Below are 27,673 nucleotides of genomic sequence, written 5' to 3'. Positions count from 1 at the left end.
TGAGTGCTCCAGTGCACGCAGGGCCCCTCTGCCAGTCCTGAGGCCTTTCTCCTGGCCTGCACTTGGCCCTGAGCCTGCTGGACAGGTCCCTGAAGACACAGGAAGGAGAGAGACAAAGCCAAGCTGTGGCCCAATTATTCTATGGGATACCAATCTGGATTGCTGTTTTCAATAAGGAAACGGAAAGAGTACTTTCAAATTTTCTCTATAAGATTTTTGGTTTACCCCATTGTGTCCCTTATACCACACTTTGTTTAGAAGCAGGACAAACCTCCAAATTTTGATGGTCAATGTATACTTCCCACTGTCTGATGTTTCAATTCTACACATTTGGGATTTGGTGAAGGCTCTTTGCCATGATTATCTTTCTTTACAGCCTCCCATTCACCTTCTTATTTCAGGAGATTTTAATACTAGACTTGGGCCTAACAATACTGCCCTAGCTCGGTATATGCAACTGGAAGTGGATAATACAATTCACCCTTGGTTCTTTACACCCTTGGTTCTATACCCACGTTGTTCTTCAGACCAGATGGTCAGTGATTATGCGCCCTATTTGACAGATTTATGTATTGCCCTATATCTTATTATCCTTAATGGATATTTGGAATCGGCCCTTCCTGGAGCCTTTACTCACTTTGCCCCGAGAGGGGCCAGCGTCATTGATTTTGTTCTTGCTTCCCCTTCTTTACTTCCTTCCCTTTCTGATTTTCAGGTTGTTCCTTTTCATGAAAGTGATCATCTTCCCCTTCAATTACACTTAACCATCCCTTCTGTTGAGGATAATATTAACAATCTTTCCAATTCTCTTCCCCGCTGCCTCAAATTGTCTCATTTCCTGGAGGAGGCCTTAACTTTTTGGTTTTCTTCTGAAGCGACTCTAGCCCTCCACAGATCTTTGATTGCAACTAACTCTCCTGCAGAAGCTATTTCTACTTATTTTACTGTTACATCCTCCTTATCTGCATTTCTTGCCTTACACAGTAATTCCTCAAAACCCACGAACCGCTTTCCCTGGTTTGACAGGGAATGTCGGTTATTAAAGAACTCAGTTAAGACAAACATTTTTAGTAATTCGCCATTATCCTACACCTTCATCGTTACATTTATATTTTCAGTTAAGATTGCAATTCAAGAAACTGCTCGAGGTCAAAAAACATGACTATGCTCAGAACAAATGGAGGCAGCTTTTAACCGCAATCTCCTCCAACAACCATAAGGCCTTCTGGTACTTAGTCTCTCCTTCCTTTCATCCTTTAAATTTAAATCCCCCTGCCGTTTCATCTTGGGAGGTGCATTTTATTAATATTTTTTCCGTGCCATCCCAAGATAGTTCATTCTCTTCTTTTCCTTCCAATCTTCCGGAATGGCCCCCTGTGGAACCGAACGAGGTATTAACATTACTCTTTAAAAACAGGCAAGGCGCTGGGCCCAGACGGCATTCTTAGTGAGATCCTTGTCAGTCAGCCCACTTGGTGGGCCTTTCCTTTAGCTAATTTGTTTACTCTTATAAACAGTTCAGGTTCCATCCCGACATCCTGGATATCATCTACTATTGTCCCCATTTTTAAGAAGGGTGATCCTGCTCTACCAGAGAATTATCGACCAATCAGCTTACTCTCTATTATCGGTAAGCTTTACATGAAACTCCTGCTCTCGAGGCTGGCTACATGGGCTTTTTCGGTGGACCACCCAGGCAGGGAGCAAGTTGGTTTTAGATCTCATTCATCTATGAATGACCACACCTTCCTGCTCTCCTTTCTAGCCGAAAAATACCTAGGCCATCATGGTAGAAGACTATATGTAGCGTTCCTCGACCTCAAGGGTGCATTTGACTCTCTTAATAGAGCACTTCTTTGGGACAAACTTACTCATATTTACTCATATTTATTTACATATTTTCAAACTTACTCATATTTACTCCTCGTCTTACTCGTCTCCTTTTTTTGATTCGTTGTCTTCATCTTCTAACATGTAAAGTCCGATCTGGTCCCACAGGCCCCTTATCAGATAGCATTTCCGTCGATAAGGGTGTCCGACAGGGATGCATCCTAGTCCCTTTACTTTTCAACCTTTTTCTGTCCGATCTTCCCTCCTATTTTTCTAATCAGAGGGTGCCCCCCCGCCCTAAATGGTGTTCCTATACCCCTTTTACTATATGCGGATGATGCAGTTCTTCTTTCGTTAACCAAAGCTGGACTCCATCAATCCCTCACTATTTTTCAGGAATATTGTACATCTAACGACCTTACCATCAATGCTAACAAAACTAAAATCTTAGTATTTTCTAAATCTTGGACCCTGTCGACCTGGAGGGTTGGCCATGCCATCCTCGAGCAAGTCCCTACCTTTAAATATCTCGACCTACTTTTCCACCACCGATTAACTTCGGCGGCCCATAGGAAGTCAGCTATCGCCACCTCACACCATCATTTTAAGGTGATTGCTCGGTTCCATTATGGTATCGGTAACCAGTTTGTGCCTGACGCTCTTCAGATCTTTAGAGCTAAGATTGTGACCCAATTGTTATATGGCGTCCCCATATGGGTTGCGGAAGCCAATAGCATTCTGGACTGAGTTGCGGCCGTATTTTTTAGGAGGATTCTCGGAGTCCCAAATTCCATCAGGTTAGCAACGCTGGCTCTCGAGCTGGGAGTTCATCTCCCATCAACTATAGCTTGGGCTTTAACATTTAAATTCTGGCTCCGTCTTCATCTGTCTCTTCCATCCGATTCCCTTCTTAATGACCTGATAAGAGACCCCTTTTTATCTAGCTGGTTTTATAAAATTGATTCCAAATTGAACTCCTTAGATCTTTCCTTGGAATCTTTAGCGGACCTTGATATTAACAGTGCCTATAAGCTAATTCAAACTAGGCTTTGGGAAGCTGAATTTTCCATTCTGTCTGCTGATCTTAATCCAGTATGTTCCCCTCTTTCCTTTGGTTTTTGCCCTCTATCAGGTCAACCTTCCAAATATTTTGATTCCTTAACAAATCCCTCTCTTAGAAGGGCTTTTATGCTCGCACGTTTTAATATTTTTCCTTTCTCGTACCATCATGGTAGATTTTTGTGCATTCCTCAGAATTGCAGATTATGCTCTTTCTGTCATCTCGAGCTGGACACTCTCGAGCATTCTAATCCACTGTCCAGCACATTGTCTACTCAGGACGCTGCATTTGGGCCCCTTTCTAAGCTACCCTTTTGGCCCATTTATCGATCCTATTTTTGTTTTACTAAGTGAAAATCAGGCAATTATTACTTTAGCAGTTGCCAGTTTTTTATCCCATATTATTAAAATATCCGCCCCTCCTTTAATTCTTTTTTTCTTTTCCCTTTTTCCTGTATTATTCCTATTTTTTATTTTATTAGTGACTGTTGTAGTTGGTCTCCTGCTTATATTATATGCCAATAAAGGTGCTATTGTATTCTATTGTATTGCAGGACAACCAAAACAGCTTGGTGCAGATTCATTACTTTTTGGTTAAGTATTTGTTTTAATAGGTGGAATAACTCACTGATTCAGAATTTGCTTTCTGATTCTTGGACTTTCTGATTCTGGCTATATTCGCCTTTTTAGTAAGCTATTGGTGTTACCAGAGGACCTGGTGGGTAATGACTCTTTGATGTGGGCCAGAAAAATCATAATCTCTAGATTGAAAGATATTGAATACCAGGGACTCCTTGCTGAGGCAAACAAAACCCACTCAACTTTGCATTTTCAAATTTTTCCCTCTTCTGGCCAGTGTTCTAGATTTTTATATATTTTAGATAATCCTTTATCTCGTCGTGCTTTTACGCTTGCCAGATGTAATGTGTTCCCTTCCTGGGATCTGGATCTGAAATTTTAAAAAATTACACAACAGCAATTGACATGTTCCTGTGAGTTGGGATCCAGGGAGTCTCTGATCCATATAGTGCTCCACTGCCCGTTTTATAAGGAGTCTAGATCTATGTATTTGGACCCATTTTTTGCCAATCACTTTGACTGTCATGATGAATTGAAATTACAGATATTACTTACAAATGAGGAAATGACGGATTTTTTAATATGAGATTTTAACTAAACGTAAAATGGAGGGAGATTTTATTTGAACCTATAAATAAATATTTTTTGTTCTGATGACCTGCTTGTAATCCTTTGTGTAAGTTGCTCAGGCAACTGCCAAGTTTTATGCCTAATAAAGGTCGTCTGTCTGTCTGTCTGTCTGTCTGTCTGTCTGTCTGTCTGTCTGTCTGTCTGTCAAAGCCAAACACCCTCTTGGCCACAGCACATGTGTGTATCTTCAGTGAGCTCCACTGGCAGGCTATCTTTGACATCTGGCTCTCCCCAAACTTCTTTTGGAGCTGTCCAAGGTCCAAGCTGGCCTTCAAAGCTCTGCTTCCTTTTGGAGGTGTCCAAGGCACTGAATCCCCTGCCAGGACTCTTGCTTCTGTTTTCTGCTTCTGTTTGAATGGTGGCCTAGCCAATATTCTTGCCTGGAACAGCATACAATGCAATCTGACTTGAGTTGTTCAAGACCCCCTCTCCTAATGCCATCATACAACGTGAAGTGCCTTCATTTTATCAAAGGTGAACCTGCAAGCCATCATCTTCAATGGTTGACCCAAACTTCTAATATTATGAATTTAGGAGAGAGAAGAGAGAGAGAGAAAAAAGTGTCCACTATCACCAGGGGTTGGACTAGATGACCCCTTCCAAATTGAACATTCTATGATTCATTCAAATCATATGTTTACACATTCAAATGTGTAAACCCATATCATATACAGTTTGTTTTAGCCTTTCTGTGCAGAGAAGGCACTCCGGCTCCTTGGCTCATCAATTGGCAGGGACTCCTACCTCCACTGATTCAACAAGAAAGAGGAAAAGAGAGCAGAAGAGAAAGAGTGGAGGAGACAACACTGGTAGGCTATACTGGCAGAGATGTGCTATCTCCTCACTCTCCTCTCCTCCACACTTCTGCTCTCTTCCCCTTTTTCTTTTTGATACTGTAGCCTCCCACTCTCCTCTTCACCACACCTGGACTTCTGCTGCATTCCCCCTCTTCCTTTTCAAATCCAGGGAGCAGGAGGGAGCATAGTGGTTGCAACTGGTGTGGCACCAGGTAAGGAAGAGCAACTTCTGTTGCATGGTCTTGGGGGATGGGATGCTATTTCCTACAATTTCCATAGAGCTGGGGCAACCAGAACAATGCCTAGCATTCAGTTGTGGCTGAGCACTGCACCTGGCATCCAAACAGAACATTTTGTGGCCCCTTTGTTTCCTCCACAGCTTTTTTGTGTGGTTCACCACACCAGACACATGAAGAATTATTCTTGCCTGCAAGTAGCACGTTCCTTGGCTTAATGCTCCTGCCTTTCCGAACCAAAGCAGAAAGCTTAAGGTGGTTTACAGATGTAATTAATTAATAAAACAGCATTGTATTGAGACAATCAATTCCCATAACAATGAGACCAAAATTCCAGCAAACAGAGCAGAAGGGAAGCATAAGTCAATGAAAAGCTTGTGCAAACGAGGAAATTGCAGAGAGGGATTATAAAATCACGACTGGTTGGGAATTCCACAAGCCAGGTGTCACTACGAAGACTGCTGTGTTACAAGATGCCACTAACTGCCTCTCCGGCAGTGACAGTGCTCACCACTATTCCACGTGGGGAATGCAGGACAGACAGGCCCATGTGTGCATGTGGAAAAGATGGAACTGGTATGTTTTAAATTCACTGGTTTGACATAGTGTCAAGGGGCAGTGCGCCCTGAGTGGGGGCACTTACTGGCCTGTTGGGAGGTGACTGGACGTGCCACTGGAGAAGGCAGGAGGTACATGGGGGGGCCCAGAGGAAGGGCAGCCTCCAGCCTTGCAGGAGGTGGTGCAGGACGTGTCCGGGTGCAGTGGGGACAAGCAAGGAAGCCCCGTGAAGGAGGTGCAAGCAGCGCTTCAAGGCACCTGCCTGTCTTGCTGCCCAGCTGGTCTGTAGCTGGCCTGGTCTTGCGAGATCTCGGGCCCACGGCGAGACCAGAAGGGGCACGCCTGCCCAGCCAGCCAGTTGGGTTCATTAGTGAGGCTGTAGCCATGGGGAGAGGTCACTCCTTTCCAAGCGGCTGCAGCCTCGGAGGGCAGCCATTCGGAACATTAACTCCCAGACCTGAAAGGAGTCTACGGGACCCCAACCTCAGAGAGAGGGAACTGGGCCTGGGACCACTAAGGATCAGAACCCGCTGGGGCTCCTAACAGCCTCAGGGCTACCCTGAGGTGAGCGGGGCCAACAGATTGAAAGGTCCCAGGTTGCCAATTCAAGACCAGGCAGACTGACGGGGGCAGAAGCAGCATCCAGCCTGGGACAGGCTACCTCTGGCAACCTGGGCTTGGCCTACCCGAGCACTGGGCATCGGCCAGGGACTTGTCAAAGGGGACTTTGGGGGACTGAAACAGCCCTTGGGCAACCTCTGTGAGTGGCAACGGCGTGAGTAAAAGGAGATCCGTGATGTAACAGGGCTCCATGAATATCAAGCACCTCACCCAAGTAAACAGGTTACGTAAAGTGACCATGTCCGCCTCTTGTTCCTCTTTTTGCTGGAAGAGCCGCACCAACTCTCAGGTAAGCCCTCCGTTGCCGGCCAGGGGCGGAGCCTTTGCCGGTGACGGACTTTACACATAGATAAATTTAACTGTTTAAGAACCCAATCCTGAGCTTGGTGCACTGACTTACCATCAGCATGCACCATTGTGAACATGCCGTAAAGCATGTTTGTGATGGCTGGCTGGCTGAGCACCGGCGCCGGCCCAGTGCGAGCCTTTGCTGGGACAACACCAGTCAGAGGCCGGAGATTGCTGCCCAGTGGTAACCCAGACTGCCAGGTGGTGGAGAGGTGACTTGGGAGGTGGGGAGGAGGTGTTATGGGGTGGGAGGAGCTGAGGGAGGGGAGGGAGGAGGTGTGGCAGGACTAGCAGAGCTCAACTCTGCCAGATTCGGAGCCCCGCAAAGAGCCTCTTGGCTCGACATAGAACTACGTTACGCTGCTCAATAGCAGGCCCATTGTATAGCCCCATTGAGTAGCCCCATTGTGTGGGGGCTTTCATCCCCTTCCCCCAAGGAGCTGCTGGTGTGCTCAGGATGCTGCGGCAACCCCGTGTGCTGGTCAGCTCAGGACTGGGTTGTAAGTTTGATGTTATATCATACATATGTAAAACTATCATTTAGCTTTTGATCGTATCTTTCAGGGATCAAGGGCCAGCTGGTCTCTAGTGCTGATAGAGCTTTTGTGAACATTATAATGGGTATAGAGAAAAATAAATTGAAAACTGTAAGCAGGGAGTTCATGTGGCCGTGTGGAGCACAAGAGGGACAGAATGTGACAGTTGATGTGCTTATTGTATTAACACAGAATTGCCACAGAAGAGGTGGGCAAAAGCTCCTGGTAGCTCCCAGGGTGATCCACATTTCTTCCCAAACTTTCTGTTCATCCAGCCCCACTCTTGTGGTTTGAGCTCCTTATTCCTTGCATCCTTCCCAGCTCCCAGACTAAAACTCCAGCCTTCTTCGGAATATGGGCAAAGTATGTGACTAAGTTTTGTTAGGTGTGTTATGTATTCGTTAAGAACATAAGAACAGCCCACCTAGTCCAGCTTCCTGTATCTCACAGCAGCCCACCAAAGGGCCGCTGTGCACCACTGTAGGAGTCTCTGTTTTGCCACTGGCTCTGCCTCCCCAGCTGATATTTTGAAACACATTTCTCCTCCCGAGCAGTCATTTTGTACTGGGAACCTCCAAGTCTCTGGAGAAAGCAAGAAGCAGCTCTCAGGAGCTTGTAGTGAGCCCACCACTGCAAACAGAACACATTGGTTGCATTTCTTGGCTATTTGGCCTCACTGCTCACAGTTTTCTCCTTCTGTGCATGTGTGTGAGATGCACATACACAAAAACTTGCAAGTGAAGATAACATTTCATGCACCTGATAAAGTGGACTGTAACCTGCAAAAGCTTGTGCTAAAAAAAAAACCAGCCTTTAAGGCACCACTAGACTCTTGGCTATGAAAAATTATTGCTTTGTCTCTCAGCACAGAAATAACTTTTTGCAGCGGACATTCATTCTGCTCCTTTAGCAGTCAAACACAATACAATTCTGGAGAATGTGAGGACAATACTTGCCAGTAACACAGATAAACAGATATATTTCCTCCCGTTAAATATTTACCATCAGAAACAGAGGAGTCTGCAACATTAGTCTGTAAAGTGTTTTAGAAAGGCTGTGGTCCCAACAAGAACTGAGTGGGAGAGTAGAGGCACACTGATCAATCTAACCTGCAAGATAACCTCAAATCGCCCTAGTTTAACATCCCGGGGAACTTTTGGAGTTGGAAGGGGGCAGGCACACAATAAAGACGATAACGAAGTATACGAAGTATAGAATCAATTGTATTCCCCTTTGTGCTAAATGTACATGGGTTGAACTTCTGTTTTGTTTGTTCGTAATCATCTTTTATCAGTAACACTTTACAATAACATTGAAGAATACAGGAATTTTACAGGGTAAATATGCAGAATCACAGTTTATTCCCCCCAACCCCTCCCCAGAAAAACAAAAACAAAGAGGAAAGGTTTTTTTTTTGTTCGTTAAAAAAGGTTTCAATTACAAAAAAAGGAAACATAAAGAAAAACTGATTTCCGCCCCCAAATGGAATGTTGTAAAAAAAAAAAAAAGGGAAAAAATGTCAGGAATTTTGTTGTCAAAATGAATAGATCCCCCCTTTGTTTTTTTATTCATTTATTTAAAAGCGGGTGTTGATCTCAGGGTGATTTTTTCCCCTATGGAGTTTTCAACCTTCTGCATGTCCCCCTCCCCAGATAAAAATAAAATATTAATCATGTACAAATAAATTTACATTTGGTAATAATGTTCATTATACTCTCATAGAAACGGGCAGAATCCTATAAACAGCTGAGAATTGTAAGAGGCAAAAATAAGAATAAACCATGAACATTAAGGAAAACTCAAACAAGCAGTTGATGTCCTTTCCCCCTTCCACCCCCATGCCCAGTCTTTGAAGAATGGGGCTCAGACAGCTGGGGATGAGGAGACTGACCAATGGACAACTTTATCATCAACGAAGACACAACCTCCTCAGATCCATCAGCAGCGATCCAAGTGAACGGTGGCCAAAGGGTGAGCAACCTTCCCCACTTCCCTCACGTACAGGAGCCAGAAACCTTTGCTAGGACACCAGAACTGCAACAGGCCACTTCCTGACCACACACACAAGAGCAAGAACACTCCTGTCCACTGTCCTGGCTGGTGGGAGGGTTTATCTTTTATTTGGAACCCACCGAAGGTTGAGGTGCAAGCTTTGGCACTGCACAGAATTTCTCCTCATAGTAGACGTGGGTGTTTCCTCCCATTGCTCCCTCCTACCTTGGGACTGACAACTAAACCATATCACTAAGCCAAGGAAGCACCAGAGCTTGGTCGAAGTGGAAAGTGCCGTTCCTGCTCCTTCTCCAAGCAGATGTTGTGTGGAGAAAGCATTCTGCATAGTTCAAAGATGTTCAGGATGGGGGGTCCCAGTAAGAGCTGCAGGCTTGTTTGCACTGGGCCACCCTCTTCTGTTGCTGTGAAATCATTTTGGGAACCCCACATTCATCCTGTTGGAAGGTGTGATGGCCGAGGCAGGGATGGCACCACTAGGGGCTCTTGCTCAGTCAGATGGTGGCATAGAACAATCAGCTGGGTCCATCTCTCAGCCCCAAGCCTGCAGCTCTGACACTCTCCCACCCACCCCCAGCTCCAAACTGTCCTTTCTTTCACATACACCAGCACCTCTCTCCTGGCTCCAGCCCTCTCGGATTTGCCAACAGACCGTCCTCACCCTTGCAACCCTTTCCCAATTATCCCTTTCACCCTCATTTCCTCCAACGCCTTCCATGTGGTTTGTACAGAAGATGCCAGGCACAGCACAGAGGGGCAGTTAACTCTTCACAAGCAGTGTGTGTACAGGGCAGCATGGGTGCTTCAGAGCTAATTTCAGTTTGGCTGGTGTTCACATTCACAGACATAGAATGGTTTTATAGCACCAACTGAGTGCTAGGCCCTGGGGGCACTCTCTCACTTCTACATCAAGCAGTAGTTTGCTTCAAGCAGGAGTTTGCTACTTGGAATTGGAGGGGGGGGTGCTCTCTGCACAAGCTGCAGGGCTCTCCCCTCAGAAAGCCAAGTGTAGCTGAGAATATGGCGAATGTGAGAGAGCCATGCTGTGGGACCCCTTTGATCTTGTCACCATGGCTTGGAGTTGGCTTGGACGTGAAGTCAATGGTCCTAAGACATATCCTTCCCTTTTGTTTGGGCAGTCAAAACTCATCAAGGCTATCCTCACTGTGACCCTAATAAGGAACATTCTGCAGCACCTGGACAGTGGTTCATAATGAATTAGTCATTACATCCAAAACTGAATATGGGAAGGAAAATAATGTACCTCTGCATTTGAAACACATTTTCTCACCTTGTTTGGCTTCTCCCAACTAGGGACTACGAGTTAGTTGTTTGTGTGTGGCAAAATCATACTGGATGTCATGGCCTTAAAATTCACCCACAAGGTGGAGATGTTCGACTGCTCTCTTGAAAGCACTGGTTCCCAACCTGTGGTCCGCGGACCACAGGTGATCCACAAGACCCTGAGAAGTGGTTTGTGAAGTTGCAGGAATAAAATCACCTTTAATCACTTCCAGCTTCTTGCCAAGCAAGCACTACCACTGAAGTGCTAGCTGCAGACGGTCCATTCTCCACCCTCTCTGGTGGTCTGTGGGGGATGCTTTCCCATGGACCACCAGAGCGGGTGGAGAACAGACCACCCACAGTTGGCATTGCATGTGTTCCATGACAATTCCAATTTGTGCCTCAATGGTCCACTAGCCCTAAAGCTAAACCTCAACAGTGAGATCTCGGCGTTGAAATGAATCCCCCTAAATACTACCAAATGCCAGGTTTGTGCAATTTGCTTTCAGCCCTAAGAGTTACAACCTCCTTGCCACATTACCCAAGAATGGCAGTGTGAACGTTCCCTGACCACTGATGTATGAATCCCAGATTATATACCGCACAAGATTTCTATGCCTGGAATGTGTGCGAGAGACAGAAAGTCTGTGTGTCTGGTGGGGGGAGGGGAGGGATCTTCAAGCTTCTTCTGGCCCCGACTACTGCAGTAGGAAATTTATCCTTCCTGCAGAATACCACCCACCCTGCCACTCAGCAACAACATGGCTAGTCGCACACATGTATAGTGAACAGATTGCTGATCTGAATGTGCACACATTAGCCCCACTCAGGCCTTCCATGAATGGACACACCATACAAAGGCAGAAGGGGGCAGAGAATTGCATCAGCTAACCACACCCCCCTCTCCACAGGATATGCTCTGTGGACACACGCTGGCCTCTCCCCACTATGAGAAGTATTCGGCCTTGTGGTGGCCACAGAGCACATTGGTGCTAGGTGGGGGGCTGGCCAGCTGGTGCACTCTATCTGGGTGTTTTCATCTACTGCTGCAAAGACCCTTCTTGCACTACACTTAACATTTATATAGTGCTTCCTGTGCATGTGCATTATTTATTTATTTATTTATTAAAATCCTACCTTTCCCTCTAAATAAATGGAGTCTTACAACAACCTGGTAAGGTAACAACTATGGTAAGGTTACAACTATGGTATCCTCATAGTGCAGACTGAGGCTGAGAGGGCACAGCTTGCTTAAGGCCAGCCAGTAGATTTGAACCAGGAAAGTCCTTGATTTGCAGCTCAGTCTCCTAAGCTTTGCCAGTCCACAGAAGTTGATTTTGAAATGAAGTTTGTGTTTAAGGCTACAATCCTATACACACTTTCCTGAAAGTTAGTCTCATTGAACACAATGGGGCTTACTTCTGAGTAGACATGCATAGGCTTGTGCTGTTAAGTTGCTACAAGGCTCTGATGCGTTTAGCTGTTGTGTTATATCTAGGCACCAAACATCTATACAGGGCTAAAGGGCACCCGATGTTTAAGAGGTTCAATTCCCAGGTTCACTTTGTATGCTAATGTAAGTACAGTTCTTTGCACCAAAATGGGGACTTGTGTCCATACACCTGGGTGCATTTCATACAGTGAAATGTGTGAATAGCCCTGCTTGTGCCAAGACTGGAATGGTCCTTCTAACCCACTCTAGCCACATCACAAGATAGCTGTGCTGAGGCTTGAGACTTAAGATAGGATTACATGAACAGCCCACTCCATTAACATGCATGGAAGAAACAGAGGAGAATTAAGTCCTTTAATACACCTGTGAATGTAGGGCAATAAGGGGCGGTTAGTCTGTAGTCTGTAGGCTTGCAAAGGCTTGCAAAGGCTACCTAGAGCAAGGGGTATATCAGCAATAGTATACCACAAATGCTGTGGTTGGCTATTGAGGCAATTGTGTTTATTGGGTTGCTAAGGCATGAGGCCACTCCCCCCCCAAACACACACAAAGAGGGAAGCACCTTCATTTCCGATTGATTTGCACAGGACACATCCAAGGTGGAAGGGTTGACCCCAAACACTTTTGGGTGCCAGTGGGCAAACTGCACCTTACGCTGGAAGACATGTCCTTCGACATGGGCCTGCCCCAAATGGTGCACAGGGGTGCAACCTGAAAGTGTGGAAGGAAGGAACACAAGCTTGGGTGCTGAAGCTTGGGTGCTTCCCCCAGCTGGTCTAATTCTGTTATCAGAGCCTGGCTGGGGTGAGGGGAGGAAGGGCTGAGTGGAGTGCAGGAGTGGCTGAGGGAGTCCACACAGAAGGAAGAACCAGTGATGGGTCATTCACTAATCCATGCCTTCTCTGGTTGAAATCACACTCTGTTCCACTTGTGTGTGGTTGGGCAGGGGTCCTCCATCATCATGCACAGTTTGGCCTCAAGATGTTAGATCTAAATGGCTTCCCCTTCCTAGACACAACCCAGGGGGAAGTTCTCCAAGTGCAGCCTATGGTGAAACAAAGGCTGTAAGTGGCACGAGTCCTCATGGGCTTCTCATACCCATTTCCATAAATTCAGCTTCCTACAAGCTAGGGCTACCTGACTTTAACCACCCCACTTCCTGAAACCTGCACCTCAAGGGTCAGCCTGTGCACACTCATGGCTTTAGTGCATGGTGAAAACGTTGGGGAAGTGGCCTTGAAACACCAGAGAGAGCAAGCTCTCCCAACAGATTTGCTGGTTCAAGATTGCCTGGCAGGAAAGGGTTCACCAAAAGCCCAGCTCTGCAAAGCCCTGGGTGGGATTTGTGTGCAGGTGGTTCTTGAATGCTATCCTACATATCTCCCCCTCCCCCGCTGCTTATTGGCTGAGACTGGGTGAGCCCCTACAGTAGCCCAAGGTGGAAGGTTTAAGAAGGGTGGTTGTGTGAACTGGGATTGGGGGGCCTACAGACAATCCAAGAGGCACCCAAATATGCCTGAGACAGAACATCCATGTGGCTCACCAGGCTGACAAGACAGAATCAGTGACAACAAACTGCCCTTTAATAACCCCCTCCCTGAATCTGCTGCTCCAAGCAACCCATCTCACCCTGCCCAATAGGAGAGTGCGTTGTGGGATATGCACGGGGCAAACATCAGAACCCCCCCTCCTTCCCACATCCACTTTGAGATAGCTCCTTGTTTATGATCAGATATTATATATACTTTTATATCTTATATATCTTTACATATAGATAGATCTCTCTTTCTGTATATCTTTAGGGACAGATAGATCTCTGCATAGAGTTATCTATGACTCAGCACATTTCAATTCGCTTTTGGAAGAACCAGGAAGGCAGCTGAAAGGGGGGGAGGGTTAGCCAAAACCGCACACTACCCACCCTTCCATCCCTCCAGCCATTTGGAAGGCAGCCTCTGGTTTCCATGAGGCTCAGCGCACTTTCCTTACGCTTGGCCTGACACACTTTTTCCCCCCTTCCCTTTGACAAAGCAAAACAAAACAAAAAGTCAACGTTTGAGTTTTTCCATGCATTAAAACACAAAGACAGACTCCAATATAGCACCTTGATACAGGGAAGAGTGAAGGGGAAAATGGAAGGTATTTCAGAATGCTTCATTTGGACCCCTGTAAAGCAAACACCCCCAGGAGAAACTGGGTTCCTCCCCCCTTTCTGCAGACTGTGCAACTGCACTGGATGCGTTGGGTGTCCAACATTCCGCTTTTGAAAACAGACCTCGGCTTCACCCCACTCCTTTCATTAGGAGGCAGAATATTTAGTTGGCTGTTGGGAACGGGAGGGGGAGCGCTCCCAGTCCAACAACAGGAACCCAAATCCACGCTGCTGGTTTGATTTCTGATAATTAGTAGTAGGTATCTTTTTTCAAAATTCTTTTTTGTTTTATTCCACACATTTCCAAGACTCTGACACATTAACGAAGAGAAAGAGAGAGAGAATCAACAGGGCCCCTTTGCGTGAGATAATTCTGAGAGTTGTGGGGCTGCGGCCCCTCCTCTCCCCTGTCCAGGTAGGGTTCGGCAGAGAGCCACATTGCTTAGCCTCATTGACTGCAGCTGAGATTCTGGTTCAGAGTGAAGTGCTGTGGGGAGGAAGGAGTGGGATGAGGCCAGCTGGGAGGACCCCAATGTTTCCCCCCCCACATCAGGAAGTAGCTGTGCCCCTTGCAAAAGGGGCCACAGCTGTCAAGTGCAACAGCCTTGCCTAGAAAGGCACCTTCTGGAATCCATCCCCCCCTTCCCGAGCATCCCTCTCTTCCAAGCTGACGGCGGAAACACACATGCTGACTCCAAGCAAGTGGTTGGTGTGTTTTTGGCCACTTGGGCTTCCTTTCTCCTCCTCCTTTTGCTGAATGGGGAAAAAGAACTTGCAGGACTGGAAGGAGGTTGGGATAGAAGAGGTGGTGGGGCAGGGGGGAGGTAGCCCTGCAAGCTTGTTGGCTTGACAGACTTTATAAATTTTTTTTTGCAAAGGGAGGACTGAAAGAAAAACGGAATGAGCAAACCGAGAGAGAGAGAGAGACGGAGCTTTTCAGGTGCCGCCAGCCGGTCTCTCTCTGCTGAGGGAGGGAAAGGATGCATTTGGGTCTCCTCTCCAGAAAGTTTGGGGGGCTGTCAGTCTGGGTGGTGTCACTGCGCGTGTCTGTTGGGTGTCAGGTCTCTCTGGCACACGCACGGATTAGGGGGCCGGGTGTGGGGTGGGGGCTCAGACATAATATTCCTTGTCTTTGTTTTTCTTGCTCTTGTTGGGCGTTTTGGTGGCAGCGGCCGGCTTCTCCTTCACCACCGTGCCGTTGCTCTGGGCCGAGTTACTGATGTAGTTCCGACTTTGGTCCACCTGATAGGATCCCTCGTCCCGGTTCCGGTATTTGTACATGGCATAGAGGAGGATGAGGATGCAGAGAGCTGCGGCGGCCACGATGCCGACCACCATGCCGGTGGTGCTGCTGGATTCCCGAATGACCTCCACTGCTCCTGGGGGGCCCCTCTCCCCAGGGCCGGTGGGGTTAGCTGTGGGCAGATTGTGGAAATTGGGGGAAGAGGTTATACCTGGGTATTTATGCCTGTTTAGCTTGTCGGGTTCAAATGAGGTGGGCAGAGGGGGGTACTGTTCGGGATGGGGCTTGAGGGGCTCCCGGTTGTTCATTTTGCCGGCAGGGATGTGACGGACCAGGTTGGGAGAGGTGGTGGAGGTCAAGAGGTCAGGGATGGAGGGCGAAGCCGGCAGTCCTGTCCTAAGGTTGGGGCGGTATCCTTGGGCTTTTTTAGACGCTCCTTCAGGCCGGCCAATTAGGGTCCTATCCGTGACCAGGGGGAAAGTGGTGTAAAAATCTTCGTCGTCAGTAGGGGGCAGGCTGGAGTCGAAGACCTCCCCTGAGGCATAGCCGGAGGCCTCGATACCCTCTTCGCAGTCGCTGTCTTCTTGGTCGGCCAGGCAGGGTGGCCTCGGATGGGATGGAGGGGAAAGGGTGTCTTTGGTGGTCTCGACTACGGTTAGGAAAGGGCCAAATGTGGGAGGCGGGGGGATGAATGGAGACCGGGTGGCAATTGGAGGGGTGTCTAGTGAGTCTTCGGTAATTATGGGTAATACTAATTCACCTCCTAGAACAGAGAGAAAAGGGGGAAGAGACAGTAGGGGACAGCAGGTTAGTCACCCTGGCAGCTGGCACTCGGCCCTCCGACACAAGACAACTTAAGCCACGAGTAATAGCTAGACAAACCCCTCCATCCCTGGCCTCTAGCTTTCCTCTCTTGCCTTTGCAACACATTGAAAGAGAAAAAAAAGTCTAGAGAACTCATAATCAAAGGAAAAAAAACCAAAAGAATTAAAAGAGATAAAAGAAAGAATTAAAAGAGAGTCATTTAATGTGCAAAAAATTTAAACAGATAAAAACAGCAGAATTTAAGAGCAATTACACCCTCACTGTCTGCTTTCTCTTCCCAGCCTCTCTCCTATGAAATACTAAATACTTATTTCTTTTTTTTCCTTTTTTCCTTCCTCTTTTTTCCCTTTCTGTTTGTTTTTCTGTTTAAAAATAAGAGAGCAAACCACGGAATTCAGTCAACTTACATCAACAAATAGGCCGTGTGATTTTAGCATGAAGAAAAAAAATTACAAAAAAGAAAACTAGGTAAGAATGTTTTTTGGGAGGAAAACCAACTTTTTTTCTTTGCTTTGCTTTGCTTTAAACATCTCTCTGTATCTGACTTTTTTTCCAACTTGTTCCTCTGTCTCTCTAGATTCCATTCTTTTCTTTCCATGGCTGCATCATTCAAAATCTTCCCTTCCTCCCCACTCCACCCGAGGCCACCCTCCCTCCCACCCACTTTGTATGTGTGTTCCCACCGACTCCTCACCCCAACCCCCAACCCCACAGCACCCCAACAACCAAGGTCCATTCTGAAATCGCAAGGGAACGCTGCAATTCAGGGGCCTTTTTTTTGTCCTGTTGTGAATCTGGGGGAATTGTGAGGAAAAGAGGAAATCTTTTTAGCCATAATCACGATGGCTTTTTGTTACAAGCAGAGTGGAATTCTCTGCGTCTGGAATTGGAAAGATTAAGACAAAAAAAATGCCAGACGTCTGACAGGCTTCTCGCAAAGCCTCGGGGAGAAAGGAACCCAGGAGTCCTGATTCTCTGCTTCCCCCTCCCACCATTTTCCCTTTACCATTCCCCCCCTTCTGCCCCTTTTAGATCTGAGCTCTGCCCCCAGTCTTCATCTAAGCCAGGGCACCAGTGTGCCAATCATTCAGATCAAGTGAGAAGAGTGATGGCTTTTTAGGAAGCGCCAGCCTGACTGAAAACCCATGCTCCCGGTGCGTGGAGGGAGGAGTGGGCCGTGGCAGCTCAGGGGTCAAAGAAAGCACTCAGGGTGAGAGGTGAAACCTTCCACACTACTAACTGCACATGTTCTAGGGCCGAGTCCCTTGAAACCCTTCTGGAATTATTTTCCACACTGAAGAAGCTGGAGGACCTCCTGGTCACAAATGGTGCTGCAGCTTGGAAGGGGTGCATAGAACAAAAGGAAGAAGAGGAGGGAGGACTCAGTAGCCATCCCTCCCAGAAGCAAAGCATCCTAGAGAAATCTGATGCTTCCCAGATAATGTATGTAACAGATGCATGTAAACAGAGGCACCACTCAGCTATTTTCATGGGATGTGCACAAGAGCTTGTGTGATTGTGAGGCAGAGAGAAAGCGAGAGAGAAGAGAGAGAGAAGAGAGAGAGAAGGGGTTAGCTTAGATCAGAGGCATCAAACTCATTTCATAGAAGGACTGAATAGCAATCATGGTGCCTGCTGAGGACCGGAAGTGACATCATTAAGCAAATGATAGAAACAGGCACTTGGTTCTCACAAAGAAACTCATTAGTTTCTCACAAAGAAACTCATTAGTTCTCATAACAGAACGTGCAAATCTTGTTCATCATTTCAAGATTTTCATATCTTATCCAATTATCCCAATTATCATGCTGGGAGAGCCCAGATAAATTGCTATTGGGGGCCCTGGATGAATTGCTTCCAGGGGCTGCATCTGGCCCATGGGGCCTTATGTTTGGCATCCTTGACTTAGAAGATCTGATGTGTTGGTGGAGGACTCTGACTTCCCTTCTGGTTATATGACTTCTACATTAACTTGGAGGAGACTTCTGGGACTGTATTGCTCATTACTATTATCATTATATTTTCACACAGTCATGTTGTTTTTGACTGGATTTTGTTTGTATCCACCTATCAAGTCCTTCCCAAGGACCTAGGTTAGGTAGTTATTTTTGGTCTTCATGATGCTGCATTACAAACATCGCCAGAGTATTTGCACTGTTGCTAGTAAGGCAGCCTTTTGTAATTGACTGATGGTACTTGTGCTCATCCTGATGGTGTTCAGGTGCTTTTCCAGCTGTTTCAGGATAGCACTCAAGGCCCCCATGACTACTTGTTTTCTTGCACCACAATCATTATTATGATTATTATTATTAATTTGACAAGGAGGCAGTTTTTAGATGGTGATTCTCTTGTCTACTTCTCTTCACCCCAGAAGAGCATCTTTTTCCCAGTGGTTGTTTGCTGGTCTTTTTTTTTTTCCTAACTCTTTTGGGTCCCTTTTGGGTCAGGGAGGACTCTTTTCCTTCATTTTTGCAAAGTGAACTGTTTTGGGAATTGTTTTGTGTTGAAAAGGGAGACATGAAGACTCTTCTTTACCATCATCATCAACAATTAATAAGAATGATTTTAGGTATCAATCATTAGTTTAACAAGACCACACAGTCGGAGAAGGCCCTGCAAGCTAACTAGGCCAATCCTTTGCTTGGTGCAGGAACCCAAAGCTGGGCATCTGTAACAGAAGGCATCTCTAAGCAGAAGCCTCTGTTTTCTGACCATTTGAGGGGAAGCATTCGCCCAACTCCCCCAGGTAGCTGGTTTCATTGTCATGTTGCTCCAAGGTTTGCAAATAAAGCAATGAAAACCAGGAACTCCAAAGTGTGGAAGAAACAAGCCTGGTGCATATTTGGGATTGTGATGGCCGCTGGTGGTCTGGACTGGAGGAGGGGGAGGGTTGATGCAGATTTTGAGAGGGGCTGGACTAGAGAAGCCTTTTGGCCTCCTCCAAGCTTGAGGATCATTTTGGGCTGTGAGCGCATGGGCTTCTCCTGCAGATACCAAGCACCGCAATGGTGGTGGGAGGAGGCCTGGTGTTGGAGGTATCAGAAGCATTCTTGGGAGGAGGAGCTGAGCAGTCAGGGGCCCTTGGTAAAGAGCTTTGAGTTCCAGGCTTGGGCACATCCAACTTCAATTCCCCCCCCCCCGTAAAACAGACCTCTTAAGGAACTACTTTGTACAATCATTGTGAGGAAGACCAAGTGAGTGCACTCCAGGGAGAACAGCAGCTGTACTCCAGAGAAAAATAATTTTCTTCCCCCTCCCCAGCTGTCATGGTTTTTTAGTGCCATGTTGTTCCCCCACCAAATAACTCATACAATATTTAAATTAATCTCAACGTAAGGCAAATTGAAAACTGCAGGTTGCCTGACACCAAACTGAAAATAAAAACGAGATAGAAAGCAGCCTGTTGGGCCTTTCTGAATAAGCAGCCCCCTCCGGTCAGAGAGGAGCACCCATCAGGAAGGGAGCCTGGCCGTCGGGGCTTGCCAGCAGCCAGCAGGGAGGAACTCTGGTTTCCTCCACACTTTGCCTGAGGCTCTGCTGAGCCTTTCCTGAGTATTTGGTCACCTTTGGAATCCTTCTTTTTGGTCTTAACTGGATTTTGCACAATTCTATACACATGTACCTGAGTAAGTCCCATGAGGCCTGCTTCTGTGTAGACATGATTTAGGATTGCCCATCATTTTATGATGTAGTTATTTGCATATTTTCATTTGTGGTTGCTTCCCCCATATTCAAATAACAATGTTGTGGTGTGAAGTCCTGTATGATTTTGGAAATTATATCATGGTGCTTCTTTTTACAGTAGAAAAAGATTGTCTGCTATCAAAACACATCTGCAATTAAGGATAATTCCAATCCTACCAGCCATTCTCTGCTTGTTTTGGTTGAGGGTGGTGGAGGAGGTCTGATGCTCAGACTCAGAGATGTTGCATATGAAGAGACGAATTTTTATAGGAAAATGATATTTATAGGAGTGCCACAGTCATAGCAGCCCTCCCCGATCCCAAGGAGAAGCGAGGCACCAAGGATGTGAAGCAGGGTGGGCCAGGGAGTGGCACTGCGATGGCATACGCATAGTCCGCTGGTTCCTTTTCTTTAGAGTGGCTTGTTCGGCACTCTGGGAGGAGGAAGGGTTAAAGAATGCCAGATTAAGGGGTGGGGGGGACGGACAGAGGCTGCCTGATTACAGAGGGCAGGCAGAACTGGGGGCTATTAGTTGCTGACAGCAGTGGAGACGCTGGTAGGAAGGTAGTGACATACTGCTGGTAGATAAACCCACCTATCTAAATGCTAATTCTGCAGCTGGTGATAGCAGGTGGCAGTGACTGCTGGTGCGGGATGGCTCCCCACAGCTCCCAGCCCCCATTCCGCCTCCTGAGACTGTGCAGGTTTCCCCAAACAGACTTGGGGAACACCAGAAGGGCTCTGGTATGTGATGGCTCTATCAGTCTGACATCTGCCAGCATGGGAGGAGGGAGGGGCTGCTTCCGCTCATTCCCTGTGCCAATTCACTAGAGACCCCAGAGCAGGTGGCATCCCTGACTGGAAAGGATCAGGTTGTTTGAAGAGGGGAGGGGGCTTGCAGGATGAAAACAGCCCCTGTGTCTCCTGCAGATGCATGAGCAGTGGGCAGGCAGTCTGGTGCGTTTGTTTTTGTGCCAGTGTGTGGGATCCTGATTCACAGGATTAGGCCTGCATGCCCACCTAGCTAACTGCCCACAATTATGAAGGTGCCCTGCCTGTGGAAGAAGGGTCCATACAGTGCAGACCCTTTGGCACAGAGAGGGCTGCAGAGCATCTCAGTGTGTGCAAGGACACATTGGTGTACACCAGGGGGGTCAGAGAGGAGCACCCATTGTTGGGGAGATGAAGTAGCGTTTGCTTCCTGCCAAGCTGTTCTGGCTGGTCCCTGTAGGAATGAATGGTCACACTTTATTGCTTCCCCCTTGGAACAAGAGGGCTTTCAAGTTCCTAGGAGGTGCAGTGCTTTATTGTTCCTCATAGGAATGAATGGCACACTTGACTGTGCCCTGTCGGAAGGAACAGCAGCTATTCCCTGATCTGGGAGAAAGTCACTTGGGGGCACCACTGGAGGGAGGGAGAAGCCAACCTCTGTGCCAGAGGTGAGAGGCCACTGTTGGCCCAGGCTCACCTGTGGCCTGGCTACAGCGCCTTTCCTTTGACTCACAGAACCTAATGGGAACCACCAAGAAGTGAACCCCTCCCCATGTCAGTTAGGCCAGTTTTTCATTGTGCCTTTGTGAAGCCCACAAGCAAGAGAGAAAGGTAAACCCCTCTCCTATAACTGGCATTCAGAGGCTCACTTCTGCTGAACCCATTCAGTGGCTCACTTCTGCAAGACCCACCATGATGGGCAGTCAGGGATCTCATCCTCCATGAATTTGTCATTTCTCTTCTAAAGTCACCCACAGTAGTGGCTAAAGTCATCACATCTAGTGGCAGAGAATCCCACAGACTCATAATGTCCATCCTAAATTTCCCATCACTCCAGTTTCATTGGATGACTCCCCTCCCCTGCTTCTAAGGATCATGAGAAAAGGAGAAAAAATTTTTTCTCTCCACTCTCGTCAAGCCATGAACCATTTTATTTGCCTCAACCATGTCTCCCCATAACTTTTTCCAAACTCAAAAGCTCCAAATGCTTACCTCATCCCATGCCATCCTCATCCCATCCCTTACTTCATCCCATTCCCTGGATTGCATTTCTTGGCGTGATGCTGGAGGGTGACAGAATCCTGGGCTTTTAAAAGTGGGAACTTGGAGGGTTGGACTGTTACACAGATGCCAGGATATGAGATATACTGAGGGGAGGACAAACACCAGTCTTTACAGAAGGCCAAAAAGTGATCACAACTCCTAGAGAGTAGCGTCAGTGTATTAAGTAGTCCAATAACCAGTCTGGACTTCAAAGGGGAAGGTAGAGGGCCACTGCTCCTCTGGGTATTTTGGCTGCAACTGCTGCTGCATGTGGGATTTTTGAGTTTGAAAAAAGGAGATTCCATTGCCTTCAGACATCCCAAAGGTGAGAAAGAAAGAAACCTCCCAAATGGCAGGTGATGCTCAGTGTCAAGTTATCAGAAGGCGCCGAGCACCAGGACAAAACCTCTTATTTCATGTCTAGGCTGATGGGGCCTCGGTGGGTTGAGGGTGTCAGGGTCACCAGGCCTCTTGCGGGAGCTTGCCTTCTACTGGGTCGAGGGTCTGGGTCAGTGTTGGACCACTGGCATTTTGGATGGGGATCCTTCTTAGTCCTGCTGCTGAGAGCAGAGCCCAGGACTGTCTGCCTACATCATCTGAGTTTTACTCACTGAAATGGGGAGAAGGACAAAATGCAAAGCCTCTGTCCCACAGAAAGGGCTGGAGGCCCCGGAGAAGGGGAGGCAGCGCAGACTTTCAAAAAGTGGTCAGTGAGAATGGGCCATTCTTGTGAGAGACACATTTCTATTCCTGAGTCTCTGAGCTCAGGGCTGCCCAGCAGAACTTTGTGTGGTGGACGCGTGATGGAGGTGGTGGGAGCAGTCAGCCCCCACAAAAGAAACACACAAGGAAACTTCAGGAAACACACAATTCACTTCTAGTATTCAGAAGATGCCACTGGCCAGTAGGTGGCTTGAAACCCATCAGACCAACTGCGAGTCGGGACCCACTAGGTGGTTCGTGAGCTGATTTCAGGTGGGTCCCTATTCATTTCAATATTTTATTTTTAATATATTAGACATGATGCTACCATGGCATGTGACTGCATTGGGGAAATGCTACAGATCTGTATTTTTAACAGGCTACTCTGTATATGCTTTCAACAATGATAGTAAATGGGAGTTACCCCTGGGAACTTGTGGGTAGGATTGCAGCCTAGGATTGTGAAAAATTTTCCTGCTTGATGATATCATTTCTGGACATGACATCACTTCCAGTGGGTCCTGACAGATTCTCATTCTAAAAAGTGGGTCCTGGTGCTAAAAGTGTGAGAACCACTGCATCAGACACATTTATGGAGGGCAGGTGTGTGATAGTGGGACAGAGCCTCCAACTTTGCAGACAGCATTACACTTGACACTGGGCAGGACAGCAGTGCCCACGACATTCTGCCTGCAGCCTACCTGGGTAGTTCTGCTTAGTGGCAGCTGACATTCTTTGGCCTGCTTGCAAGCCCCACTTTCTGACCTGAATGCTATTCCTCATGCCTCAGATGGAAACCAGGGGCGCAACAGGGGTAGGCATTTTTAAGCAGCTGTCAAAGGTCCACTGCTGACCCCCAAGACCAGCCTTCATGAGGTGGCAGCAGTGCAATGCACTCAAGCCCCACCCAGGCAGGTGGAGACCCATGGAGAGCAAATTGCCAAGGGCTCTCTGAAACATGGAGGCACTGCAAGAGGGGGAGGGAAATACTGCACACGTGCTTAGAGGTTCTCTTTCTGTTTATACTGCACTGCAGTTGGGGTGCTGGTGCCTCCCATACTGATTGCTTGGGCTGTGGTGGCACCAGAGAATGTTCAGTGGCCCAAGGGGATGACACAATTGGCAGTCTGGCATCTGTGAGAGAAAGGAGGATGATCGCCTAGGGCTAAAGTTGTACAGCTTTGAAGTCTGAGGTTTAGGAAGAGACCTCAGAACACAGGGATGCAAATGGACAGGGAACCTGAAAGCAAAGAGGCTGAAGAAGTTATTGAGGGCCAAAGAACAAGGGGGCACATGAGGGAGGAAGGGGCAGGAGAGAGAGGGAGCTCTGACCCAGAAGCTGCACAGTGCACCAGGGCAGGGCAGGCTCTGTGGGGCATGCTGCAGACCAAGCAGATGTGGCGTGAAGAAGTTAAGACCCAGAGGGAACCTTGACAGGGAAGAGAGAGTGGAACACAGGGAGCTGTTTTCTCCCAAGTTTGATCTCACTCGGCAGGGTCAGCAAAGACTGGCAGTGGCCTCCAGGGCTTCAGATGTGGGTCTTTCTTGGCCCTACCTGGTCTGGCTGTGAAGAGCGACATCATGCCCACCTCAGCCACAGTACAAAAGATGACAGGGAGTGGGAAGGGATCTGGCCTTCATTTCCCTGGCTTCTGTTCCACCCCCCCCCCACCCTCCTCCATTAATTAAAAACTCATCCAAATTTGCGTTTTTAACAAGTGGATCCTATCTCTTCCCTCCCAGGCTCCTGTGGCAGGCCTCTTCCTCCCCAAGTATCATGGCGAGGCTTTGGAAGCTCTTGTCACCCACTTACAAAGGAGCTGTCGGGTGCTTTTGATCAGGCAGGAGGAAGGGGGCAGCAGAAGGGAGGCACTACAAATAGGAGGGGAAGGAGTGGCTCAGGGGAGGTGCAGGAGGGAAGCACACCCACCACGGGGGGGGGCAGGAGTGTTGAGCTCAGGAGCCCCCCCCACACTCAGATGTGGCAGTGGGCTGGGGGTATTTCCTGGAGGGCACAGTCCTAACCAGGTCTTCTCAGAAGTAGGTCATATTTTGTTCAATGGGGCTTATTCTCAGGAAAATGTGGCAGCCACAGAAAACAATCAGCAAGATGAAGGGGGGGTTCCCACATGGATGCGGGCAAACCCGTGGATATTATATATCTCAATTTTCAGAAGGCATTTGACAAGTTCCTCACCAAAGGCTGCTGAGGAAATGCCACAGCCAGGGAATTAGAGGGCATGTCCTCTCCTGGAATAGGAACTGGTTGAGGACCTGGAAACAGAGAGTGGGTGTCACTGGACAAATTTCATAATGGAAAGAGGTGAAAAGTGGAGAGCCCCAAGGATCTGTCCTGGGACTGGTGCTTTTCAACCTGTTCATAAATGACCTGGAGGCAGGGCTAAGCAGCGAGGTGGCCAAGTTTGCAAATGACACTAAACTTTTCTGAGTGGTGAAGATTGTGAAGCGCTCCAGAAGGATCTCTCCAAACTGGCAGAATGGGCAGCAAAATGGCAGATGCTTTTCAATGTAAGTGTAAAACTTACATTGAAAGTGGCAGGACAATGTGCCCGGTGGTGGGCATGGGGATTACTACATGATTACTCTGGTCCTCACCTGATTGCTGTCCCGGAAGATATGTGGGGTTCCAGAGGAAGAACCCCAGGCCAGCCCAGCTTGGCTGTACAGCAAGGCAAGTGAGGGCAGTTGTGTGACTAGGGTTTGTGTCATCTGATGTGGGAGACCAGCACATCACCCCTATGATGGACACTTGCAGTGGGCAGGACAATGTGCCCGGTGGTGGGCATGGGGATGTACAATCACCCCAACCCTGCTGGCTTTTTGGCTATAACTTTTGATAAAATAAAGATATTTCAACAGGGTTTGTTTCATTGTGTTCTGCATGAAATAAGGTATTGACTGATACAGAGCATGATGGGATTATTCAATAATACCAAGATTTTAAAATTTTTGGTGAGTAGTGATGTCAACCCCCCCATGTGCGTCCCGCATCAGGTGTGTGGCCCGCATCCCCTGCACACCCCAGTGACGCCACTGGGTGAGGGTCCACTGGCTGCCCACCATGCAGGAAAGGATAGGTGAGGAGGGCAACAGCAGTGTCTTTCTCCTTCTAACAGGAATGGGCTCTGCCCTCCCCTCCTCAGTTAGGGGAGTAGGTTCCCATGGAGACTCTCTAATCTGGGGCCTGGCATCCTGTTGTGCCCCCATGTAGGGGTGACATGTGTTTCATTCCCTGCCTGAACACTACAGTAACTGTGGAGTCTCCCCAGTTGCCACCGAAATGGGAGTGGGCCAGAAAGGCATGCTGTCAGCCCCATCCCACAGCCCCATCTCCTAATTCCCCATGCTGGCAGTTGCCTGGAGGGACTCAAGGATGGGTTGATCTTGACACTGGGAACAGTGGGCACAATGGGCACATGCACCTGAGGCAGAAGTGATGCACCCATGGAGCCTGAGGGGGTGGAGCAGTCTTTGCTCCCCTCCTGGTGCCACCTAGTTGGCTGTGCTCTCACAGCCTCAAGGGGCAGGGGCAAGGACTGGGTTTGTTGCTGCCCTGAAACAGAGCAATGGGGTGAAATGATAGCCTTGGGGGACAAAGAGAGACTGCAGTTTCTCCCAGGGGATCCAGCAAAATCCTGACTTTTCATGGGGGGAATCCCTGTGATTGTCCTTTTGCAGGTTTGAGACAATACTTCAAAACCTTGCAGTTGGTTTTGCAACTGCAGTTGGGATGATGGCACAGAAGCTGGAGGGAGTGACCTGAGACCCACATTCACCAGCTTCTGTCCCTCAACAGCTCAGCCACCTCCTTTCCTTTCTATTCTTCTGCCACCACCAAAGCACCTACATCCTTTGGAAAACCGCCCCTCTAAGGAAAGCGGCACTGCTGCATATGCTGGGCGGCTGGACTTCATTGGTGGTGGTGGGCAGAACTGCCAGGGACTCCTTGCCCTTCAGTGCCACCACACAGCTACCCAGCCCTGCCCTCTGACTTCCCAGCATCACCTGGGCCTCATTCAAGGACTCATCTTGCCGCAAGGTCAGCCTTCTGGAGACTGCAGAGCAGCTCCTTCTCCAAGTGGGGGAAGTGCTGCCAGAGACCTCCATCCCCCTCGGCCGGCTCCATTAGTGCTTCCTTGCTCCCCCTTATGCGTGGAGATCACCTCCTCTGACTTCCTCTGATCACCTCCACCTCCCTTCCAGATCACCTCCTCTGACTTCTTCCAACCCCCTTCTCCAAGCCTGCCTTTCCTCCAGGTCTTTGATGCTGTGTTGTGTCCAGTTCTGGGAGCCACACTTGAACCACCAAATGAAGGCAGATTCAGAGAAGGGCAGGGAAGATTAAGAGGGGTCAGAGAAACAAGGCCTGAGAGAAAGGCTTGGGGGAACATGGTATGTTTAGTCTGTTTAGCCAAGAGAAATACCTGAAGGCTGTCACATGGAAGAGGACAAAGACTTGCTCTCTGCTGCCTCAATCTAATGGTGGTAAGGCCAAAATCAGCAAGACTCACACTGGTGTAGTGGTTTGGGAGTTGGACTGAGACCTGGAACATTCACGTTCATATCCCTGTTTAGCCACAAAACGTCCTGGGTAGCCTTGGGCCAGTCACAGTTTCGCAACCTTGCCTACCTTACAGGGTTGTTGTGAGGAAAAAAGGAGGGGAGGGACCACATACACAATCCTTAGAGGAAGGATGGTATAAAAATGTGGAAAAATATCAGGAGAAGTGGCAAGAGCAGTTCAACAGCAGAACTGATTACCAAGGGAACTGGTAAGTCTCCCTTGCTTGGAGGTCTTCAAGCAGAGGCTCAACAGGCATTTTTTGGACACACTCTAGTTTCTTGCTGCAAGTGGGGGGGCTGGACTACATGGCCTTGAAGACCCCATAACACTACTCCCTAGTCCCTTTACCTCAACAGCTAAGCCCAAGTACCTGTACATCAAATCACTGCATGTTCTTCTCTTGCCGCCTCACAGCACTGCAGGAAGCTGTTTTGTGTTAAGTCTCTTGGTCCACAACCTGACAGGTTCTAGCCAGGAATTTTTCTCTGCACTCCCCTCCCTCAACTC

General features: G+C 48.0%; 1 protein-coding gene across 1 annotated transcript in view; it reads right to left on the bottom strand.

The window, feature by feature from the left end:
* Positions 1 to 15,203: 15,203 nt before the first annotated feature.
* Positions 15,204 to 27,673, bottom strand: part of NRXN2 (neurexin 2) — a 300,535-nt gene continuing 288,065 nt past the window's right edge. Inside the window, exon 22 of the mRNA XM_066610141.1 lies at positions 15,204 to 16,099. Coding sequence (XP_066466238.1) covers positions 15,204 to 16,099 — 896 coding nt within the window. The remainder of the gene's footprint in view (positions 16,100 to 27,673) is intronic.

This window comes from Tiliqua scincoides, chromosome 15, assembly GCF_035046505.1.
Source record: "Tiliqua scincoides isolate rTilSci1 chromosome 15, rTilSci1.hap2, whole genome shotgun sequence".
Classification (NCBI taxonomy): domain Eukaryota; kingdom Metazoa; phylum Chordata; class Lepidosauria; order Squamata; family Scincidae; genus Tiliqua; species Tiliqua scincoides.
Note: the sequence above shows the minus strand (reverse complement) of the source record. Positions and strands in the feature narration are given on the sequence as shown.